This window comes from Oryza brachyantha, chromosome 4, assembly GCF_000231095.2.
Source record: "Oryza brachyantha chromosome 4, ObraRS2, whole genome shotgun sequence".
In the NCBI taxonomy this organism is placed as follows: Eukaryota; Viridiplantae; Streptophyta; class Magnoliopsida; order Poales; family Poaceae; genus Oryza; species Oryza brachyantha.
The window spans coordinates 15,365,995-15,386,412 of NC_023166.2; the positions used below are offsets into that span (position 1 = coordinate 15,365,995).

The following is a 20,418-nucleotide window of genomic DNA, read 5'->3' on the forward strand; positions in this document are numbered from 1 at the left end:
CAACAAATTTAAGTTTTAAAATTTAAATTTTAGTTTATAATCATAGGTATAAGTAAAAAGATGTGACGAATGTAACCAAAGATAGCCATTAGTACATAAAAATTATTGTTTATTCTTTTTTCCGTCGTAATCAACCAAATTTTCATTTACAAGGCTAACAGCCTAACAGTCATTGTTTTGCTGGCGTTAATCATGTGAACAATGTTTTTCTTCTATCAGCAAATATTCTTAATTAGCAACACTAGAAGCTCGCCATTAATAGTCATTGTGCATGCCCTAAAGCGTAAAGCAAAAAAAAAGTATGGAGCTTAGCCGTATTTCCATGTGTGCTGTGCGTTCTGTGGTGGTGGTTAGGTCCGGGAGGTCGATCTCGCTCTCACCAGTGAGTCGGATGCCACCACCCGTTATTATTAGCAGCAGGAAGCAGTAGAGAATTACGAGTACCAGTGGACTGGATGAAATGGAAACGAGGCTGCCCCTGAATTAGCTCGAGAATTAAAAAAACGGGAGGGACGTGGATGTGGCCGTCGTGACCAATGGCGACCGACCATGAAAATGAATCATGATGATGAACAGGGCTGAAGGATCGGGAGCACGGTGGGCCCCGCCGCCTCCTCGACCCTCCTGGCAACTGGCAAGTAGAGTAGTAGTAGTGTAGTACTGGTGCTGATCGATGATGCTTTTACTTTCGGTTTGTCCCATGAGCGGCCAGCCCATGACAGTCGGCAACCCGTCCGCAGGTGACGACGGCGACACGAGCGCCTCGACATCTCCTCCCGCCGGCGAGCTAGCGAAATGCAACCTCGTTTTTTGGGATGAAACTTGAAAATGCGAGTCCTAGCGAGATGTATCTTCAGAAAATTCGGTGGCACAAACCGATCGGTTTCAGTTTGGCGAAGTTTGTAGATTTGAACAGAATTGTGGTGTCCTGATAGGTTTAAGCATGCTGACGAGCATACATTGACTCACTAATTCAACTAAACATTTTTTTCTTTTGTTTTTTTTTCAGGGAGGTCTCGTGTGTGTTTGCCGCCGGCGGCGGAGACCGCCGCCGTCGAACTGGCTCTGCTCGGCGCCGTGCTGCGCCGGGGGGCTTAATGCGGCGATGCTTCCAGCCCGTCTTGTGGCTGGGACGGTGCGTGGAAAACGGTGAGGTGTCATCGGCTGAGTCACGCTATACAACAAGTGGGTTGACGTAATGTAGATGCGGATACTTGTATGAAATGGAGCAACTTGCTAGAGCACAAGATTGTTATGGTCCCTCCTATTCCTCCTCTTTTTTAGTTTTTCTTTACCCCCCTTGTAGCCACCAGATACGAGCAACGGGGTCAGAAACCGAAGCACATGCTTTCGACATAAAAACGCGAGTTTTTTACGCTAAATTGTGAGCCTTTACCCTGGAAATGGCTCAAGGTGGGCAGGGTGTAGTATCTTCTGAGCTGGGGGGTTTGGGAAGGGCTCGATCCAGTGATTTACACAGGCTGGGTATCTTCACAATTGGCAATCAGTGGTCCTGTGGTAGAGATCTGATCGATGTCCTCACCTCAAGGGCAACCAGGCCAATTCAACGAAAGAATATCAGGATCTCTCGTATTCCCATGTGCAAACACTTTTGGCTCTTTCACCTGCAGTAAATGCTGAGGTTAGCGACCTGAGGCAGTATTCGGTTACAGTGGGTTTAATGTTTGGCAGAACCAGAAATGGGTTGGAAATGCTGGCGTTTGGCTGCATGTCGATGAGGCTGATAGCTCTCTGTAAAAGAAAGATAGCGTACCAGTGAGAGTGGTGGGATTCGAGGTTGAATTTTCGCTCTGGAGAATCCATCCACGGCAAACAAGCACTTGTAGCCACTGATGTGGCGGTGTTCACTGTTTGGATGTCAAAAAGAAAGAGGAAAGAGGCATTACAGCGTGAAATGAGTATCAGTTGTGCATTTTCTTATATTCATTCATGCATGGCAACAGAAATGATCGGTGATTTGCAATGGTGGCACAAAATGAAGGCAATGCGAAGACTTTTTCCAGCATTAAGTGCGTCCCCATGAACTACCGTGTATGCAGGCCCCACTTATCAGTGGTGCTTACTAGAGTCAGTTTCAAACTTTAAATATCCAAATAGTAACAAAAGTTGAGTGCATAGTTTAGCAAACAAGTAAACTCACTTCAGCAGATATGTGAAATTTCGTTCTTGATATTCCTCGATGGAAATTTCTTCCTCCTTGGAATATCTACTAGTGAAAAAAGGTAAACTTAAACAAGAATGCCTTCAAATTTCGAGATTTAGTCCTGAAAGCTAATAAATGGTGATAACAGATCACAAAGATAAAACAATAGAGTAGCATACCTCCAAGGATATTCACTTTCACAGAACCGAGAAACTCCACTCATTGCGGTGAAGGCATCAATATGAACAGTTTTTTCCTTCATCAAAGAATCTGGTAAAAGAGGAAAGCAAAGATCAACCAATGGTATGCGCCATGCCCATCAATAAAGATACTACAGCCAACATACCCCATAATCGCTAAAACAGTAAGACCACTGAGAGGAGATACTTCTAGCAATTCAATTTGTTATGGTGCTTGCTTATCAGCCAGGCACTTGCACCGAAAACAAATAACCAATTAACCATATGTTCTACTTCTACATACAGTTCTTGTTTACAGAAGAGAAATGTCATACGTATTCCACATAGCTGGTATAGAGCTCACCTGCTTCATGTAGAGCCTTTAGAGCATATCCACCAGGATAATTATTGTAAGATGCCATGAAGGTTACAGAAGAGTATCCTAGACTATATATAATTGTATGTGAGTTTTCAGCAGTAGCATACATTATGCTACTTGACAAATACTAACATATTAATATTTTATAATATCCAAGGTGAAATTATTCTACCTGGCAAGAAAGCCACCAATCATGAGAACATAAAGTAACTTCCACCCAGCTTTCTTTCTGTTATTATATCTGAAAATGACATACAAACATATATTCACCAGTCAAAATGACAGCCAAGAAAGACACAGGAAATGGCATTCAGTATGAAGAGTATGAAATAAAAGGAGCTCCAAGAGAGTGAAAATTTCCTAGCTTGAATTGGTAAATTGATAAAATAGTAGGGGCTAGATAAGACAGCAGATTGGTTGTGCTCACACTCTGCTTGCTGCTAGTGAAGCAGATACATTAAGCATGGGGATTGAAGCAATAATGAAACGGAGCTCCTGAAACATAAAAGCATCATTCATCATGTACAAAAGAAATGGCAAAAATATAAGGATGGAACTAATATCAAGAGATGATGAGATAACCTTATGCGGAAGTTTTGAATAAAGTATAACAAACAAGAAGACTGGAAGTATGTACTTCACTATCCTTCTGTCAAGTGAAGCACCGACCTGTTATTGAAAAGGTTTTATGAGATACATTTCATATTTACAATAAAAATCAACCATTAGAAAAGGTGCATCGTAAAAATGTCATCAGTTGACTAAATCGAATATGGCATAATTTAGAGTTTTAGAAATATAGTCCATGTAGAGGTGCAAGCAAATCAAGTATTACTAGTTAAACATAATCTTTCATGCATAGTAAGTACATGACCAAAAGGCATGGAATAAGTTACATACTTGTTCAAGCAAAAGGTAAATACATGTTTTACCCAAGCACGTAAGTAGCAATATTTTTTGTATAGAAATTTCTTTATCTCACCACAGAAAGAGGATATGCTACAAGCATGGATCGTGGAAGTGCTGAGGTGAAGTACCAATGGATGGGATGTGTCTTAAGTTTATAGTAGTCATGGAGAACAGGATAAAAGCTTCACATAAGTTTCAGGTAATGCTGAGATTCCATCATATAAAAACAAGAAGAGGATAAGACTTTGTTAAAAGTGTATACTATGTTTCATTCTTTAGTGTATTCCTCTGTGGATAATAAGATTAAGAGGATGGTTCGATGGATATGAAAATGTCCTCATGAAGTAATTTAATGAAAGAGAAAGCATATGTATATATTTGGTAGGGGAAAAGAAATGAGTTCTGCTGAAGAGGAAAAAAGGGTGTTTCATTGTGCATTGAAATTTGAAAGTATTAACTCAAATTATTAACAAAAGAAAGAAAGTGCAGTTTGGCACATGCACACAAATGAAAAAAGGATACACCCCACTCTGAACTCCTGTTCAGAACCGAATTAAACCACAAAACCTCAAATTCAGGCCACAGGATTCGCCGCCACATTATAGAGTCAACCAGTACAGTGAAGCCTAAGCAAATTATTCATGGTGAGACAAATGTTTCTGCAGATTTGCATGGGTTTGAGTTAGACTATTGGAGAAAGTTCAAGGAATACAAAGCAACATACCAATGCATATAATGGCAGTGCTTACGCAACATTTGACTGCTTCCAATAGAGAAATAGACCTGCTCTGTCACAGCATAGTTAAATTGTACCTCAGCCCCAAATTTCCCAGATAATCAAATAAAAGAATACATACAAAGTCCAAACACAAACAGCAAATTGGCGTATAACAGTATAAGCGATGTACCAGCTTAGAGATTAGCCACACCCCAATAAAAACAACATTTAGAGATAATTAGCCACATTCCCCTCATGGCCATACCTTAAATAATTTTCTTGTACTTGAAACAAGTTTCACTAATTCACTACAGAGACAAAAATGATAAAGCATGAAACCTCAAGATCTGGATTGAACCTTGAAGAGACTATGATTTTATGACCAAAGTTACTTTATACTTTATATTGAATTCAACAAAGGCAAGAACCAAACTTGCCAAGTAGTAGAGAGTATTGACAATTAGTATTTGTACATAGCCTATGAGATTGAGTTAGTTGTGCATAGTCTACAAATAAGGTGTAACATAAACTTTGGACCCTTCCTAAAAGATCTACACTACAAAAGAGAGCATATACAACTGTCAAGAGAAATTTAAGTTTCGCAAGTGAAACTCACCAGCAAAAGTGCAAGCCCTATTGTACCAAGCAGCAGAATCATGTCACACCTAAAAATAACTGCTGCAACAATCTGCAAGTAAAATGGAGAATTACTTCAGCAACAATGCTAGGGAACCAAATTACAATCTTTACTGGTCTGCAAATAAAAAAAAATTGAGAATCATTTCTAGTAAATCAAGAAGAAACTAAACTAAACAAAGAGGTTAAGAACTTGGAATTAGATCACGGTTTTTATTGAAATTTGCAACGGGAAAATGTCATGTCCAAAACACAGATTCTTTAATGTTATTATTTAGATTTATGTGTGCAATGCTGGAACTCAAATTTGGAAGGCAAGAATATATTCAACTGAATTTGGAATCTAATTCTTGTTTTCTGTGATCTATACAAAAATGTGAAAGCAACAGCATGCAAACAAAATAGATGAAGGTAAAGTGAAGTTTTTTTCCTTCAAAAAAGGCATACCAGAGCCTGTAATGTGCGTAAGTAGTTTCCCTTGAACCAGAAGTAGTATGTCAAGTTAACTGCAAGACAGAAAGCATCAATGAGTTGCATGATCATTACAAAAACCCCACATAAGATTAATGCTACTGCCAATATTTTCATAAAAATGATGAACACTCAGACAGACTTGTGTCTTTTTTACAATATGCTCACCGAAAGCTAAAGCTAATATATTTGGAAGGGGGCGAGTTGAATAGAACAACAAGTGAAACTGGGTAGCAGTTAGCATCACATAGAATGCTTCAGCATGATGACCAAACTTGTTTTTTACCTGCATACCAGAAGTGAGCCAAGCAAAACATTAGATGTCCAAGGACAGAATAACGGACTCATGCTCACAGAACAATTCAATACAAATTATTGGAAAATTGTTACCCGAGATGGGCATGCAACAATTTGGGATAAACATATAGGCCAAAGGCACACCTTGATGATATAAACAGCAGCTAAAAGTTTGTCGGTGAGATGATAGAACAAAATCTATGTTCTATCCAGTTTGCTTAAACTTTTTCTGTGGATTATAAATGGCACAGAGGTACAGTTTGTAAGGTACATCTGTATATGCCCAAATCAAACCAAAAAAAAAGATTCAAACAAGACTAGCATACTGCAGCCGGTATGCTATAGTCAAGAGGACCATGCATATTAGGCCCTTGGCAAATTCATGGACTAAAAACCCACTGCATCATTAAAAATCACCCAAAATTTGACAAGCAAGATTCATTTTTTTTAAAATTTAATGGACGAACACGGTCAATAGAAAGATATGTAGATAAAAGGATTGAGCTCATGCTCATTTTCAGGGGAATCACAACATTTTTAGAAAACTAGTACTTATGAGAAACAATGTATACTTGCAATAAACTCATTTGTCGACATATAGTGAGAAGTGAAAAAGGATACCTGAACTCGGATAAGTCTCAAAGTTATCAGGGTAATACTACCCAACATCATTCGAACTAAAAAGGAAAAAGATAAGAACATCAATATGGCAACAAAAAAATATACAACATGCATTAAAATATTTATAGTTTATTTATAGCACCTGCTAGAAGACCATAAACCTTTGGAATATGAAATAAATGCATTATGAAGACTGCAGGTGATGATATAACAGATACGACCAATGCTCCTGAAGAAAATATGTTGGATGTTAATAATCTGCATCATGCCCAGACTACAAACTCTGAAATCTGAAGGGACAATCAGACTGCATATAGACACTAACAAACATATTTAGTACACTATACACTGCACTTGCCATTTTATTACACTTGAACCAAGCAATGGTTATTTTAAGGAAAACTTGTATCAGAGTGCACCATTAAGGCTTCAAGCCAACAGAATTACCTATAAATGACCGAGGGACAACACCAGGAAATTCTAAATGATCATACTGCAGCAAAGGAGAAAAAAATAAGCATCAAACATGTTATATTGAAGTACATTAGCATAAACTGTTACCTTCTCAATGTGATAGTTGTGGTACAGAATATCATGCATGGCCTAGAGAATACATGAGTAAAGTGTTAGCCGAAAAGCTGGAGCAGCATGAAAGTAGAAGCACAAGCACACACCATGGAATGGGTGAAAGAATATTTACAAATTAAATGGGAAAAGCCAAGAATCTAGTAAAAGAATAGATACCAAGGAAAGGAAAGATAAATGAGCAGTAGAGAATGAAAAAAATTCTCAAAGCAAAATTCATTCAAATTAATTTCCATGAGGTGCCAAAGGGGAGTTAACAAACATAAAGCCTTAGCTTTTAGAGAAGATGAAACTCATAATTATCATGCAAATTTCCTTTTTTCTCACATTGTATATTGCATAGGTGACACTGAAAGTTGAGCAATTTCAGCTTCTCAAGGCTCATGGTATACGAAAGATATTTATATGCAGTATAAACTTCTCCCTCCGCTTCACAATGTAAGACTTTCTAGCGTTGTCTAGATTCATATGGATGCTAATGGATATAGACATATATATAAATTATATATATTCATCAATTGATGAATTTTGACAAGGTTAGAAAATCTTATAATATGAAACAGAGATAGTAGCAAATAAAGAAAGGATGCATCTTGGATCTCTATTGCATAGATACCCGTATTCATCAAAATTCAGCACGGATTCTGCTCATCTGCAGGAAATGTAAATAATTTCGCATAAGCTAGTCATTTTTAATTCATACTATCCTCCAATTCACAAGTGCACACCAACTAGCGACCAATTTCAACCAAACCGAACACTAGCAAATTTTCAGAGAGCGTCCTGAATCCCGTGTCTAGTAACTGAACAACAACAGAGATGGATAGCAAAGAGCCAAAGACACACTATTAAGCAAAAACCCGCAAAAGCCTATTGAATTTGAGCACCGCAGGGACAACTGACCCAGAACACTACGCTAAAGCACACTACACAACGCGATTACAGTGCAATCCAGCCATTCATATGCTCAAGTCAATGGAGAGGGAGACGAAACCGGAACCTGCACGTTGAAGCTCTCCTCCACCTTTGTGTAGGGCACCATGACGGCGTAGAACGCGGCAATCGATCCGAGCAGCAGGTCCCACCCTGCAAGCGAGTAACGCATCAGATCCCCACAAAGCCTTCCACCGAGTGAGCGCAGAACCCTTATGCCCAGAGGCATCGCGAGCCAGAGAAAAGCTCGGGATGGAGCGAGACCACTCACCGTACTCCCTCAGCAGCCTCGCCGCCGGCGAAGGCCGCGGCGGCGCCATCTCGGTGGCCGGCGAGTGGGTTCGCGCGTGTGACGAGCCGACGAGAGAGTCGCTTCGCAACTCCGCGGCCTGGTCGAGCCGGCGACGCGAGCCAGTCCGGTTGGTTGACGCGTCCAGGTAAATGGGCCGGCCTACCTTAGCCTTTTTAGGTGGATCTATAAGTGTAGATGGGCCAGACCATGATGGACTAGGCCGTCATAGTTAGGCCGTAAGGCCCAAATACTCCCTCCGATTTTCTATCTTTAATCTTTGGATTTACGTTTGATTATTCGTATTATTCAAAATTTTTGATTATAAAATGAGTTATGGTTAAGATTTGTTGGTGCTCTTACCTCTATACAAGCGTAAGATGGAGAACTTGAAAGGGGTAAGGGGAGTTTCAATTAATCGTCTTGCACTGCTAAGTACGCATCTCAACTGAAAACACACGAGAGAGGGTGTTCTTAATTACTAGCGGCCTGCCTGAAATGTGTTTCTTCCAGCAGCAGATGGATGCAGTAGTGTCAGTCTGACAGTCACCAGATAGACACAACATGTGAAGAAGGGGGAGTTTTGTCCCCGGGAGCTCATGCTCGCTCGCTTGTTTAAGCGCTGTGGAGGTGCAGTTTCACAATCATTAGCGGCTGCAAGCATGATGAGCGAGTACAAGTGGAAGGGACGACCGGCAGGCAGGCTGCATACCCCCTCTCCTTTCTGATTCGTCAGGCCGGGCGTTCGTACTACAGTACCACTGCAACAGTATATGTATATGGCCGACAGACAGCAAGGTGCATGGCCTCGCTTTCGGTGCCCTTGCATGCATTGCAGCAGCCATTTCCAAGGCTTTTTAAAGCAGGAGCATGATCCATGCCTCTCTGCCCAGACTAGCAGCAGCACTAGTTTTTAGTGTTGATTACTTCGTCAGATATACGAGCTTGTGTCTCCATGAAATAGATGCAACTTGATGAGCTGATTGATTGCTTCGGAAATACTAACATGCAGGTGAGAGTTCTAGCTAGCTTTCCTAACATTTTACATCGATCCCTGCCGCCTTGATAGGACCATCGATCAGCCTCTCCATGCAACATGGCAGCAGGACACAAAGTAACCATCACCCATATGTATGCGTGCGTCAGAAGGAGGTGAAGGCGCAGCTGCCGGTGTGGTCGCCGGCGGCGGAGTTGGCGTCGTCGCTGCAGGGGGTGTGGGTGTGGCGGCCCTCGTAGGTGGTGATCACCATGCGGCAGTCCTCCGACAGCCGCTCCACCCGCTTCTTCACGCGGCAGTTGCTGTGGGTGCACCGGTAGTAGCTCCTGCACACGCACACACCAAACAAAGTGCACAGATTTATCACTATATATCAGCGACTGGTCCATTAAAATAGAGGCATATGCGTGGGTTATTTTTCTTTAGATAATAAAAACTTTATTGACTCTCAGTCAATTATATCAAGGATATATTTGTTCTGAGAGCACTCCCGGTCTCTATACCATAAAAGTAGAAACAACCAAAAAATACATTTATATATAGGAAATCAAGCAAAACAACAGAAAGTTTAAGAATTGGCTATTCGAAGACTCGTATGCGTGGTTCTGTTAATCAATGCATATATATTGAATGCAGTAAGGTGAAAAGAGAACAGCGCAACAACAAAGAAGAGCATTAGCTAATGCTAGCTGATCTGAATGGAACTGGCCGGAGATGCTTGCGCGCACCTCAAACCGATGACCACTCATTTGGTGCTGCCACTCGGCATTAGTTCATCATGCATGTAGTTTAGAAACGATATATTATTAGAAAATGTTTCCGTGCGCACATACACAGATATAGGATAGAAAATACTCAGGGCATGAATAAGGGTGTGTGATGTCACCGACTGAAAGAGAGTGACACGTAGGCCAGATGTTTGATGATGTGGAGACAAGAGAAGGAGGAGAGAACAGAATATTGTCTGTTGATTGTCAAACTTTCTAATATACAGTTTAATATCATATATATGCATTCCATGTATAAACTATCTTAAATAAACTAAATCACTAATCTTCTACAAACAACCTATATATGATATGAGTTGTCTAAATATGAGCTGGATATGGTATGGCAAGAATATATAGCCAACAGACCATCTGAAACATTGTTCATGATAATTCACTTGCATGCATTCTCTCTTTCAGAAAAAGGCTAAGAAACATTGCAATCTGAAAATGTGTGCACCGTTTGTCCCGGTGCATCCATATGCACGCAGGTGGATGTGCATGCGCCTGTCCTATTGCCGCAGATCAAAAATCATGACAGGTTTTACTAGTGCCATATAGATGACGCATGATCAGAACTTAGACCAAGCTGAAAAGAGAATAGGGACGGCTTTACTTTCTTTTTTTCTCTCTTCAAAATTGGCTTTTCTCTGTCAGCTGGTGTCTCTGGTTCGATCAGTAGGTACCCGTGCCAAATCATAGGGTTAAACTCAGGTGTACAGGGACAATAGTTTAGCCTCTACATCACGAGTCCATATTGCAGATTCGATCGATGCTCTAGATTGCAGCAATATGCGTCTCGATCATCCTCTCTGTTTTTTTTTTCTTTTTAACATATGCATCGATCTTGTGCAATTTGGCATGGTGCATTATTGCATGGTATACTGTTTGCAGAAACATTCACGTTGATGCTTATATGGGTATTAAACATGACATAAGCGATTAACTTTGATGAATGATCATATAGTGCTTCAATCATATATAGCTGCGTAGTAATTACTGAACTAGGAGTTTTTTGTGGTACTTAAGGACGTGCCATATTTTATAGTGATAATTTCCGATGTCTTCTCAAAGACATCTCGTTACTTACCTAGTTACCTTCGGACATCAACAAATTAATATGTAGTTAAATTTAGTATATTCTCCCTAAAAACAGTACATTTTCTGGGTCTTACCCATTATAAGGATGCATTCCATCTTCTAGTTCAAATCAAATTAAATGTTTCAAAAATGGACGTTCCACAAGATAGAACTTCGTCTTACCTGGAATTCCTCCCAAAAATGTTGTGTAAGACATACTACAAAGATATGTGGTAAATTAATTAAATCAGCCGTTTTACATGTGAATAGTAAAACATCTATTTGATGTTTTCTTACTCTCCGGTCATATTTGAAATCACTCTAGCAATACTTTGCCTCAATCATCTACCCTCTATTACCATATTAGTGTTTGGAATGAAGGAATTGAGGGGAGGGGGTTCCTGCCCTTGTGGATTTTAGAAATGGTTGGATAGATTCCTATGGGATATTCCCTTTCCTTAATTTTTCAGGAGTGTTCTCAAATGTCATGTTTGGAATTATTTGAAATTTCTCCATTCTAACTCCCACACCCCTCCCCTCTTTCTCTAATAAAAAATATTCCTTCATGTGGTTCCCCCTGCATTTAAAAATTTCTGTTGCATGATTCCTATAGGAACGAACAATTGCACTCAATTCAATTACAGTGTATATCATGCATATTACTCCATTTGTTCCACATTATAAGCCGGTAAGTCAAAAAATTCTTTATATTTGACCACGTTTTAAATAAACATGGCAACATCTGCAACACTAAATCAATTTATTAGATTCACCATTGAATATGTTTTCATAGTAAATTTGTTTTGTACTGGATACTTTTCTATGGTAGTATTTCTTAATCCTTGACAAACGCGCAGCGAGGGCGTGCATGGTTTTCTACTAGCAATGGTGGTTCACACCATTGTATATAACTGTTCGATTTGCAAGCTGAAGAGTGTATATATCTTTGTTAATAACAAAACAAGGACATACGTAAGCTAGGTGTGAACGGATCCTCATAGCATCTCCAAGAGATGTCTAAAACTGATCTCTAAAACTAAAATTTAGGAATTGAGCAGGAAATATATCTCCAACAGGTTTCTAAAAACATTCCTAGTATTTACACATGCCTAAAATTAAATCACTTGTGTCCTAAATTTGAGGCAAGAATACTTAATTGTTCCTAATACAAGTTATTCATTTTTAGATTTCTCTTAGAGGGCATAAATTTTATGTCTAATATTTTTTTAATGAATCCAATACAAACTTTTGGAAAACAAAATATTAGCATTATCTTGGAGATGCTATTAGGGCGAGTTTTTTTGGGCTAAATCGGGCTAAACCGATGTATTCACGCAAACGAGATAAATCATTGTATAATTAGTTACATGTTAATTATTTCAAACTTAAAAAATAAGTTTATTTTTTGTTTTTAAATATTTTTTCTTTATTTTTTGCAATAGCATAATTAATTATATGATAATGGTTTATCTTGTTTTGCATGATCAGCAAATTGATTCAGGCTATTTCAATCCAAAAGTATCCCCTTACTCAATTAAACTACATAAATCTGCATTCCTTTTTTTCTTCTTTTGAAGGGGTGGGGGGGGGGGATTCATTCTCGGTTAATCAAGTTAATAGATTTGGCCCTCGGCTATCTCTTTCATTTGATCGAAAAAAATTATTTCCTCCGTTAAGATTATAAGATTTTCTGGCCTTGCCTGGATTCATATGTGTGCTAATGAATCTAGACACATATACAAAACATATACATTGAGACATGGATAAATCTAAATAAAACCAGAAAGTCTTATAATCTGATTATAAACAGAGGGAATAACAAAGAAGCAATTGTCCAACACAGTTATTCTCCATTAATATTACCTCTTGTGAAGCATGTAATTCAACTAGCTACTCTATCAGCTAGCTACACTTCCATGTCGCTGCAGACCTAGTTAATCCCCTCTCCACCCCAAATAAACTATATGATATGCAATTCAAGTTAGGTAACTTCTATTTTTGTCCCTGCTATATTAATGTGAAGCCTTGCATCGTCTATATTGTAAAGGGTCTTTTAAAAGAAAGGCACAGATCACCAATTAAGATCTATGGTAGGCACAAATTTTCGCACATCGATCCCTGAGTTTTTTCTGAGCTTCACATGTGGTGGGAGCTAGCAGACTTTTGTTAGAGGCTGTAGAGATCGAAGAGCTACTAGGGCTTGCAGATCTCTCAATTTATGTTTTGTGTATGTATATATACCTTGGATGGAGGCTGTTCTTGACAACCTTCTGGCCGTACTTCCTCCACTTGTAGCCGTCGTCCAGCACATCCACGTCGCTCCTGGTCTGGAAGCAGAACCTTGGTTCCCTCATCTTCCTCCTCACCTTCATCTTCCCCTTCTCGGCCGCCGCCGCCGACCCCTTCCACCTGCCCATCACCGCATCACCGTGCTCACCGATCGGTCAATCTAGCTTACCTCGGCAAACCCTAATTAATTAACAGGAGGCTACGAGATTCTAGCTGCTGTGATAGCTAGGGTGGGGTCATCAGACGCACCATGAATTATAGCCATGGCAATTTGTTGCGGTGGCAGCGGTAGCAATCTCGTTGTCCACTTTCGCCGCCGCCGATGTGCCCGCCTGATCGACGAACGGAATCCAAGGTTCTAGTAAGCAAATATATAGCGAACGGCATGGAAAGAACCCAGATTGAGTGAAGGATCAACGAAGCAAATCACCTCGGCGGCGTCCACGGGCGCAAAACCGGCAGCCTTCTCGCCGGCGGCGGCGGCGGCGGAGGATGACTGGCAGAAGGGGATCCCCGGAAGAAGCGGGTACAGGCGGCCATGGTCGGACGAGAACATCACGCCATGGTTCCCGGCGGCTTGCTCGTGGACCAACGGCGGCAGCTGGGGAAGCCTGTGCTGAAGGCTCGGCAATGGAGCGAGGAGGGAAGCAGAAGCGGGCGTGTACGGGCCGAGCGGCGCGTAGAGTGCAGGAAGGCAAGCAGTCTCCAACTGGCTCCCTTCCATGCAGCAGCAGCAGCAGCAACTAACTACAAGCTGCTACTAGAGATCATGTAGAGAGAAGAGAACGATCGAGATGGCAAGAAAGATTTCTTCTTTAGGTTAAAAAGGAAGCTGCGACCATGCAATCCAGAGAGAGAGATGAGGATGGAGGAGGAAGAGAAAGAGTACTGGACAAAGCCCTTTAAAGAGCCTTTTGCTCAAATGGTGGTGCGATGGCTGTGCGTCTCCCTGTAGCTGCTATAGAGGTCGGTCGTACGAGTAGTGCTTGCAGATTCATCAGCACCTGCTCCCTAGCTTGTGTCTCCTTGATGTTGCCTACAAACCAACGCTACTGGTTGTCCATATATGCTTTGTCTTAGGGTTGCACGGTTTGTTTCTGCATGAGATGCTAGCCCGCCCTGACTGACAGCTAGCTAATCCGGTTATCTCCTCGATCTCTCTCTGTCAGGTGCAGTGACTAGCTAGCGCTAACAGTAAGTTCTGTGACGGTTTGAGGTAGGCGTACGTACTAATATGGTTAAACTGTAGCTATCGTGTTTACTACTTATTAAGGTGTAAAACTTCATGAATTCCTGAAGAAACTGAAATTGATCTTTTCTTTTGTCCTGATTAATATGTGTGCAGCAAAAATTAACATTATAGTGTGGTCTTTTTTATACTAGTCTCCAGTCAAACTGAGATTGGGAAGGCCCTACATATGCACCTTCAATGAAAAATCATTTCCATCACAGCTTTAGTTCTGTTTTCAGCAGAGCTTTTCCCCCACTTTGAGCAAAATTTTCAGGAGGAACATATATTACTGCAGGAGCGTTTGTTCCGCGGCCGGGTACATTGCAGTCATTGTACCTTTTGTTCCCTGCAATTGCTCAATAATTGTGGGGCATTCTCCACTAAAAGCCTTGCACACATGCACTGTAGCACATGCGCGCCCGCACTGTTCGTTTTCTTTGAATCATCACCATCCATCATCTCTCCTGTATACATGATCATCAATCCAAATTCCAAAGCTGCCAGAGATGTATATATACTCCTTCATGGAGTAAAGATCATAAAATAGACGATTGATATGCCCGGCCGTGTGCATGCAAATGCATTATTGGAAGAACAAGCCATCATGCCTGGATCAAGCTATCATACCTGACATGATCCAAGCACACCAATCCAAAGAACACCATGCTATCATACCTGGAATCTTGCTAGTAATTAGCTAGCTATTAGATCGACCGAATCAAATTTGTACACACCATGCACATTTCTCTTCCGAGGCTAACTCCGATGCATTTTACTGATGATCTATTTTTAATTCACACTGTTGATCTATTTTTATCAGACGACTATAATTAAATTATACAACCAACAATATTAGATGTAGTAGAAATTTGAAGGGGTAACATCCTTTTTATTGTGATCTTTATTACCAAAAAACAAAATTACAAAATATTGCTAATTAATGGTTGAGGGGTCCCTCTCCAGTGCATTTTACTAGTATTATACTACCAGTAAAATTAATCTCATCTATTGATTTAAAAGGGTACTTTTTTACTTTGTTAATTAATTGATTATTAGTATTTTTGTAATTTTGTTTTTTGACAATAAAGATCACAATAAAAAAAGGCAATACTATCCCTTCAAGTTTCTAATTGAATCCCAGACGTCCGATAAAAATAGATCAACAATATGGATTAAATTCTACTGCCAGTAGAATACAGCGGAGTCAGTCCCATGGCCAAGATTAGTTCTACCGGTAATATTACTACCAGAAAAATATACCGGAGAGTTACCTTCTTCTTCCATTCTTCCATGTAAGAGAGGAAATGGAAGAGCAGTACTACTCTCACCAATCATATATCTGCAGTGGGGACAGTCGCTATAGCTGTGGCAGCCATGCATTTCTGCTCATGCATACGGTGATCGAGATGCGGTCATACGCATGATACACAGATTGAAAACTTGGGAGTTGGGTTTTAATGGCCGAGTGGTGGTGGGGCTAACCGACGGCAGCTAGCTAGCGAGCGATCAGCGACCATGGCCAACCAGATGCACTGCGGCGGCAGCAGCATCTGCAAGCACTCACGCTGGTCATGTTTCCGGATTAAGCCACAGCTCGCTGCTGGCGCGAGAGGGAATTTTTATCATTGCAGCTGCAGCTAAACAGCGAAGGAAAAGCCTCTTCTTCAGGGCCATCCTCTCGCTTATTAGTCTGTGCCACCGTGCAAGTCGTGTGTAATTTTGTATGGCCTACTTATCTGGTACGTTCTAAATAGCTAATATAGGAGTAAATGAATTATTCATGTGTTTATACAAATGATGTACTTATGAATTTAACCCGAAAATTACCTAAATTGCCAGTTAGGATGAACAGTTATGTTATAGATGCCCGCTTAAAGATATTTTATTTTATTTTTGCATCTCAAAAATTAAAATGTGAAAATCAATTTTCGCTGGCAGCAAACGTTATGTCGCATGTCAGCAAAAATTGTTTTGCGCTGGGGGTCGGATGTCGCCGCCGAAGATTGTTGATTTTCGTTGATCTTTATTTATTTTTATTGAAGAGTTCATATCTATTTCTACTACACATCATTTAACGATAGTAGAAAAACAACGAGGAATAATGGTAAAAAAATAAGACTGAGAGGTAAAATCATACATCTCCCTGTTGCGAAAGTATGTGTCATCAATTATGTGCTAGCTAGAAAGTGGTATGATCTAATGAATGGATAAAAATCAATCTTAAACACCAACAATAGCTGAGTCAATAAAGTACTGATATACCCTTTATAAACCAACGGTCCAAATATACTAGTACTATAATGCTACCATTAGATAGCACTATTGTATTTCTCGACCATAAAATCCTAAAGCCGGTTCTCTACTAAAGTTTTAACGTCGTCGCTTCCGTTGATTGTGAGTTACCCCCTCATCCTAACCCTAAACCTAAAGATGACTCTCCAACAATTACAGTATCATCTTTTCGCTTTTTTTATGTTTATAAGTCAAAATTTTAGTCTTAAATTTAAAGTAGATTTTAGGTTTTTTAACGTAATTTCTTTTTAGTCTTGGCTTTCAAATCACTAAGAATATGTATATAAAAGTTTCACTCACAGATTATTATTTATTTACAAATATAGTGTTTGGTTTTTTTCTCTATTCATAATTTATCCAAAAAAAGCCAAACAATCGCTCTATTAGATTGAAATATCAGTCACTCACAGATTATTATTTATTTACAAATATAATGTTTGGTTTTTTCTCTATTCATAATTTATCAAAAAAAAAGCCAAACAATCGCTCTATTAGATTAAAATATCAGTCACATGAAGTACCAAGTATTTTTTTTCTCTATTCATAATTTATCCAATTATCCGGCCAGGAGTCAGGACACATTGTTCTCCCGGATCGATGCATACGCTGCTTTTCATTTTTGCAGGGCTGTTGCGTGTGTTTGGATCAGTGTTTTGTGAATGAACTGGAGATCAAAGTGCAGCGTGCTGCGTGCCAATGCAATCAGACATGAGATATAGATCGACGGACAGGAAGGCAGGAAGCATGTGAAGAGCAGTGCTGCTGTACAGTCCTGTTGCCAACCTCTTGTATCCCTACAAAGGGAGAGGCAGACGAGTCTACTACTACAGCAACAGCGGCAAGAAAAGAATAGAAACCTAAAGGAGTGTAGTACAAGGACACAAGGGAAGTATAGCAGTCCAAGAAAGAAAGGCATGGACGAAGAGTGGTAGTAGTAGCAATGCAATACTATACGAGACAGGAGCAATCAGAAAGGGTGGTAGGCGGTAGGAGGGGAAGCAGCTAGGTGAGCTAGCTTGCTTGTGTTCTTGCGTGCAACTGTTATCTCTGATCCTTGGCCTCACCTTTTCATCCCTGCCCAGTTGATGCTTTCAGAATCATACAAGTCATCGATCTTCGGCATTATTTAGTCCTCAAAATTTTTTCTAAAAACATCATATCGAATTTTTAATACATAAATAAAACATTAAATATAAATGAACTAAAAAACTAATTATACAGTTATGGAAGAAATCTTGAGACGAATCTTTCAAGCCTAATTAGTCTATGATTAGCCATAAGAGCTACAGTAATCAACATGTGCTAATGACGAATTAATTAGACTCAAAAGATTCGTCTCGTGGTTTCTAGGCTAGCCATGAAATTCGTTTTTTCATCCGTGTCTGAAAACCCCTTCGAACATCCAATCAAACATTTGATGTGACACTTCTCCTATAAATTTTCTCAATCTAAACACCCTTTCGTCTCTTGATGGCAAAAAAATGACCATCATTGCTCAGATAGACGGCACCACTGTCCGTTTGCTCCGGAGAGGGGCACCGCAGAAAGCCAGAGAGAGAGAGGATGGCTAATTGTCGTTCATGAAAAATCGTTAGGCTCATCGCGTACTTTCCCTCCGTGTTGTTCGTGTGGAATTGTCGCACAGATGAATAGATAAGCGATTTCGTGATAATCATTAAAATTATCACAAACTCCAATACAATTATTACTTTAAAAATAAAGTCCTCGTGAAACAGACAGACTTAGCAAAAATAAAATTATTTTGAAACAGACAAATGTAATTCATTTCACAGGATCCATGAAGCTTTGGCTCCATCATTGATTTGAACATCTTCCTATCTGGAATCAATCTATGGAATGAACGAACTTGTTACTGGTAGCACAGTAGGAGTACAATTTTGATATACATGATTGGGATTTTGCTTTTCCATGTGGTCGATATGGATCGATGATATGATGAACCTGATCGATCGATAACACTATATCTCTGCTCGGAATCATGAACCGTCCGAATGCCTCCAAATGGCCTTTCCAGCCTCCACCCCCCACTGCCTCTTCACACTCGACCGGCCTAGAGATCAGACTATCATGACGCGCCCCGTCTTCCCTCGCCCTCATGATGGTGATTTTGGCCTTTTAGCTCCATATCTTTTTTCGTGCCACCTGTAGTTTTTTTTTGCATCCCACGAAACGCTCGATGTGCATATAGCTACCAACACGGAAGGCACATCAGATTCTGACCAGGCCAGCTTTCTGTAGTGATAATCTAAACCAAACTATGGAGTCGTTTTTTTAAAAAAAAGTCAAATGGTATACTATAAATAAAAAATAATTTATAAAAAGTTTTATATACGTGTTATTAATGATCTAAAAGTTAGGATTGACTAATAAACTACGATAAAAAAATTTTAAAATCAACTTCAAATTTAACGTTAAAAATTAGAATGACTTATAAACATGAGCAAGCAGAAACGAAAAGATGTTGACTAAGTTTCTCCCGTGTGTTCCTTTTCAATCACATCATCACGTGGGATTACTACGCGCGAAATTAACTTGGGCAGTTTAGGCATTTTCACCCTCATCTTTTCCCCTTGCTTATATAAGCCAAAATTTAATTTTTATTTTAAATTTAAAGTAGATTTTAAGATTCTTTTTCATATAACATTATTTATCATATTTGGCTTTTAATCGCTAAAAATAAGTATATAATCTTATTCATATTTTTTTTATAAATACGCAGTTTGGCCAAACCACGATGAACAACCAGAATCGACGGGCGAGAATGGAGGTGCTGCCACTGCTGCGCGACGCTTGGCATTTTTCCCACGATCGCGCGCGCGGAGGGGGCAGCCAGCGCCCGGCCGGGCGGCCCGGGAACGCGAACGCAACACAACGCGTCGTGATCGCGATCGCGGTAGCGCGGGGCGGGAAGGGGGGACAGGCAGAGACTAGCACGTACGGCGTTGTTCTGCCGGGCTGCCGCCTGCCTCCTCGTCCGCGCGCGCGCGACGCACGCACGGCCGCCGGACCCCGGCCACGGCAGATCGAGTCGGCACACGCGCCCGGCCGCATCTCGCGTACTAGCTAGCTAGCGCGGTTGGATCTGTGAAATCATCGCGTCGTGGCGCCGGCCGTGCGGGGTTCCGTCCCCGGTAACCTAGAATGGCCTGGCCGTGGATTGACCTAGCACTAATACGTGAGATTAGTTTACAATAAAACTTAACTAATGTGTAATTAAACTATATCAGGTTAAAGATTAATCGTGGATCGGGCTGAGCGGCATCCATCTCAAAGAGTGCGGCTTCCAACTGCACTGCACTGTAGGCCGGCTACTGAAGTGGAACGTTTTGTAGCAGACGGCGGTGTATATAGCTCTTGGGTCTATGGACGTGTGCATCCAAGAAACGCATGCACGTGATGCAGGCGAAGTACAGAAAGAAGTAGGCAGAGCATCGCTGGTCGGCACTCCGATGAATAGGGGACAAAACCCGACTCTTTGCGAGTTGGCGTCGAAGGACTACGAATAATTAACTATTTGTCACTCTTATATATAACGCTTAATTAATATAAAGATATAAATT

At 40.4% G+C, this 20,418-nt stretch overlaps 2 protein-coding genes across 4 annotated transcripts; both read right to left on the reverse strand.

Moving 5' to 3' along the window:
• Nucleotides 1-1,174: 1,174 nt before the first annotated feature.
• Nucleotides 1,175-8,275, reverse strand: LOC102708889 (dol-P-Man:Man(7)GlcNAc(2)-PP-Dol alpha-1,6-mannosyltransferase). 3 transcript variants are annotated; one of them, XM_006652538.2, is made up of 20 exons: nt 8,164-8,275; nt 7,960-8,045; nt 6,936-6,977; nt 6,822-6,867; nt 6,517-6,603; nt 6,375-6,430; nt 5,625-5,742; nt 5,433-5,491; nt 4,966-5,037; nt 4,356-4,419; nt 4,154-4,257; nt 3,705-3,776; nt 3,305-3,391; nt 3,150-3,217; nt 2,895-2,963; nt 2,708-2,790; nt 2,344-2,434; nt 2,162-2,227; nt 1,775-1,868; nt 1,175-1,625 (listed from the first exon to the last, which is right to left on the reverse strand). In XM_006652538.2, exons 1-20 carry the CDS (start codon nt 8,210-8,212, stop codon nt 1,545-1,547), a joined length of 1,494 nt encoding a protein of 497 aa, XP_006652601.2. In that variant the 5' UTR covers nt 8,213-8,275; the 3' UTR covers nt 1,175-1,544. The 3 variants fall into 3 exon arrangements, with proteins under 3 accessions (XP_006652601.2, XP_015691652.1, XP_040379701.1); XM_015836166.1 differs by having other exon boundaries at nt 2,162-2,230; nt 8,164-8,269; XM_040523767.1 differs by lacking the exons at nt 6,822-6,867; nt 8,164-8,275 and having other exon boundaries at nt 2,162-2,230; nt 7,960-7,999.
• Nucleotides 8,276-9,038: 763 nt separating this feature from the next.
• Nucleotides 9,039-14,167, reverse strand: LOC102709169 (probable WRKY transcription factor 12). Its single transcript, XM_040523661.1, has 4 exons — nt 13,745-14,167; nt 13,564-13,646; nt 13,267-13,434; nt 9,039-9,504 (listed from the first exon to the last, which is right to left on the reverse strand). The coding sequence occupies exons 1-4, from the start codon at nt 14,036-14,038 to the stop codon at nt 9,324-9,326; spliced, it is 726 nt and encodes a 241-aa protein (XP_040379595.1). The 5' UTR covers nt 14,039-14,167; the 3' UTR covers nt 9,039-9,323.
• Nucleotides 14,168-20,418: the final 6,251 nt, after the last annotated feature.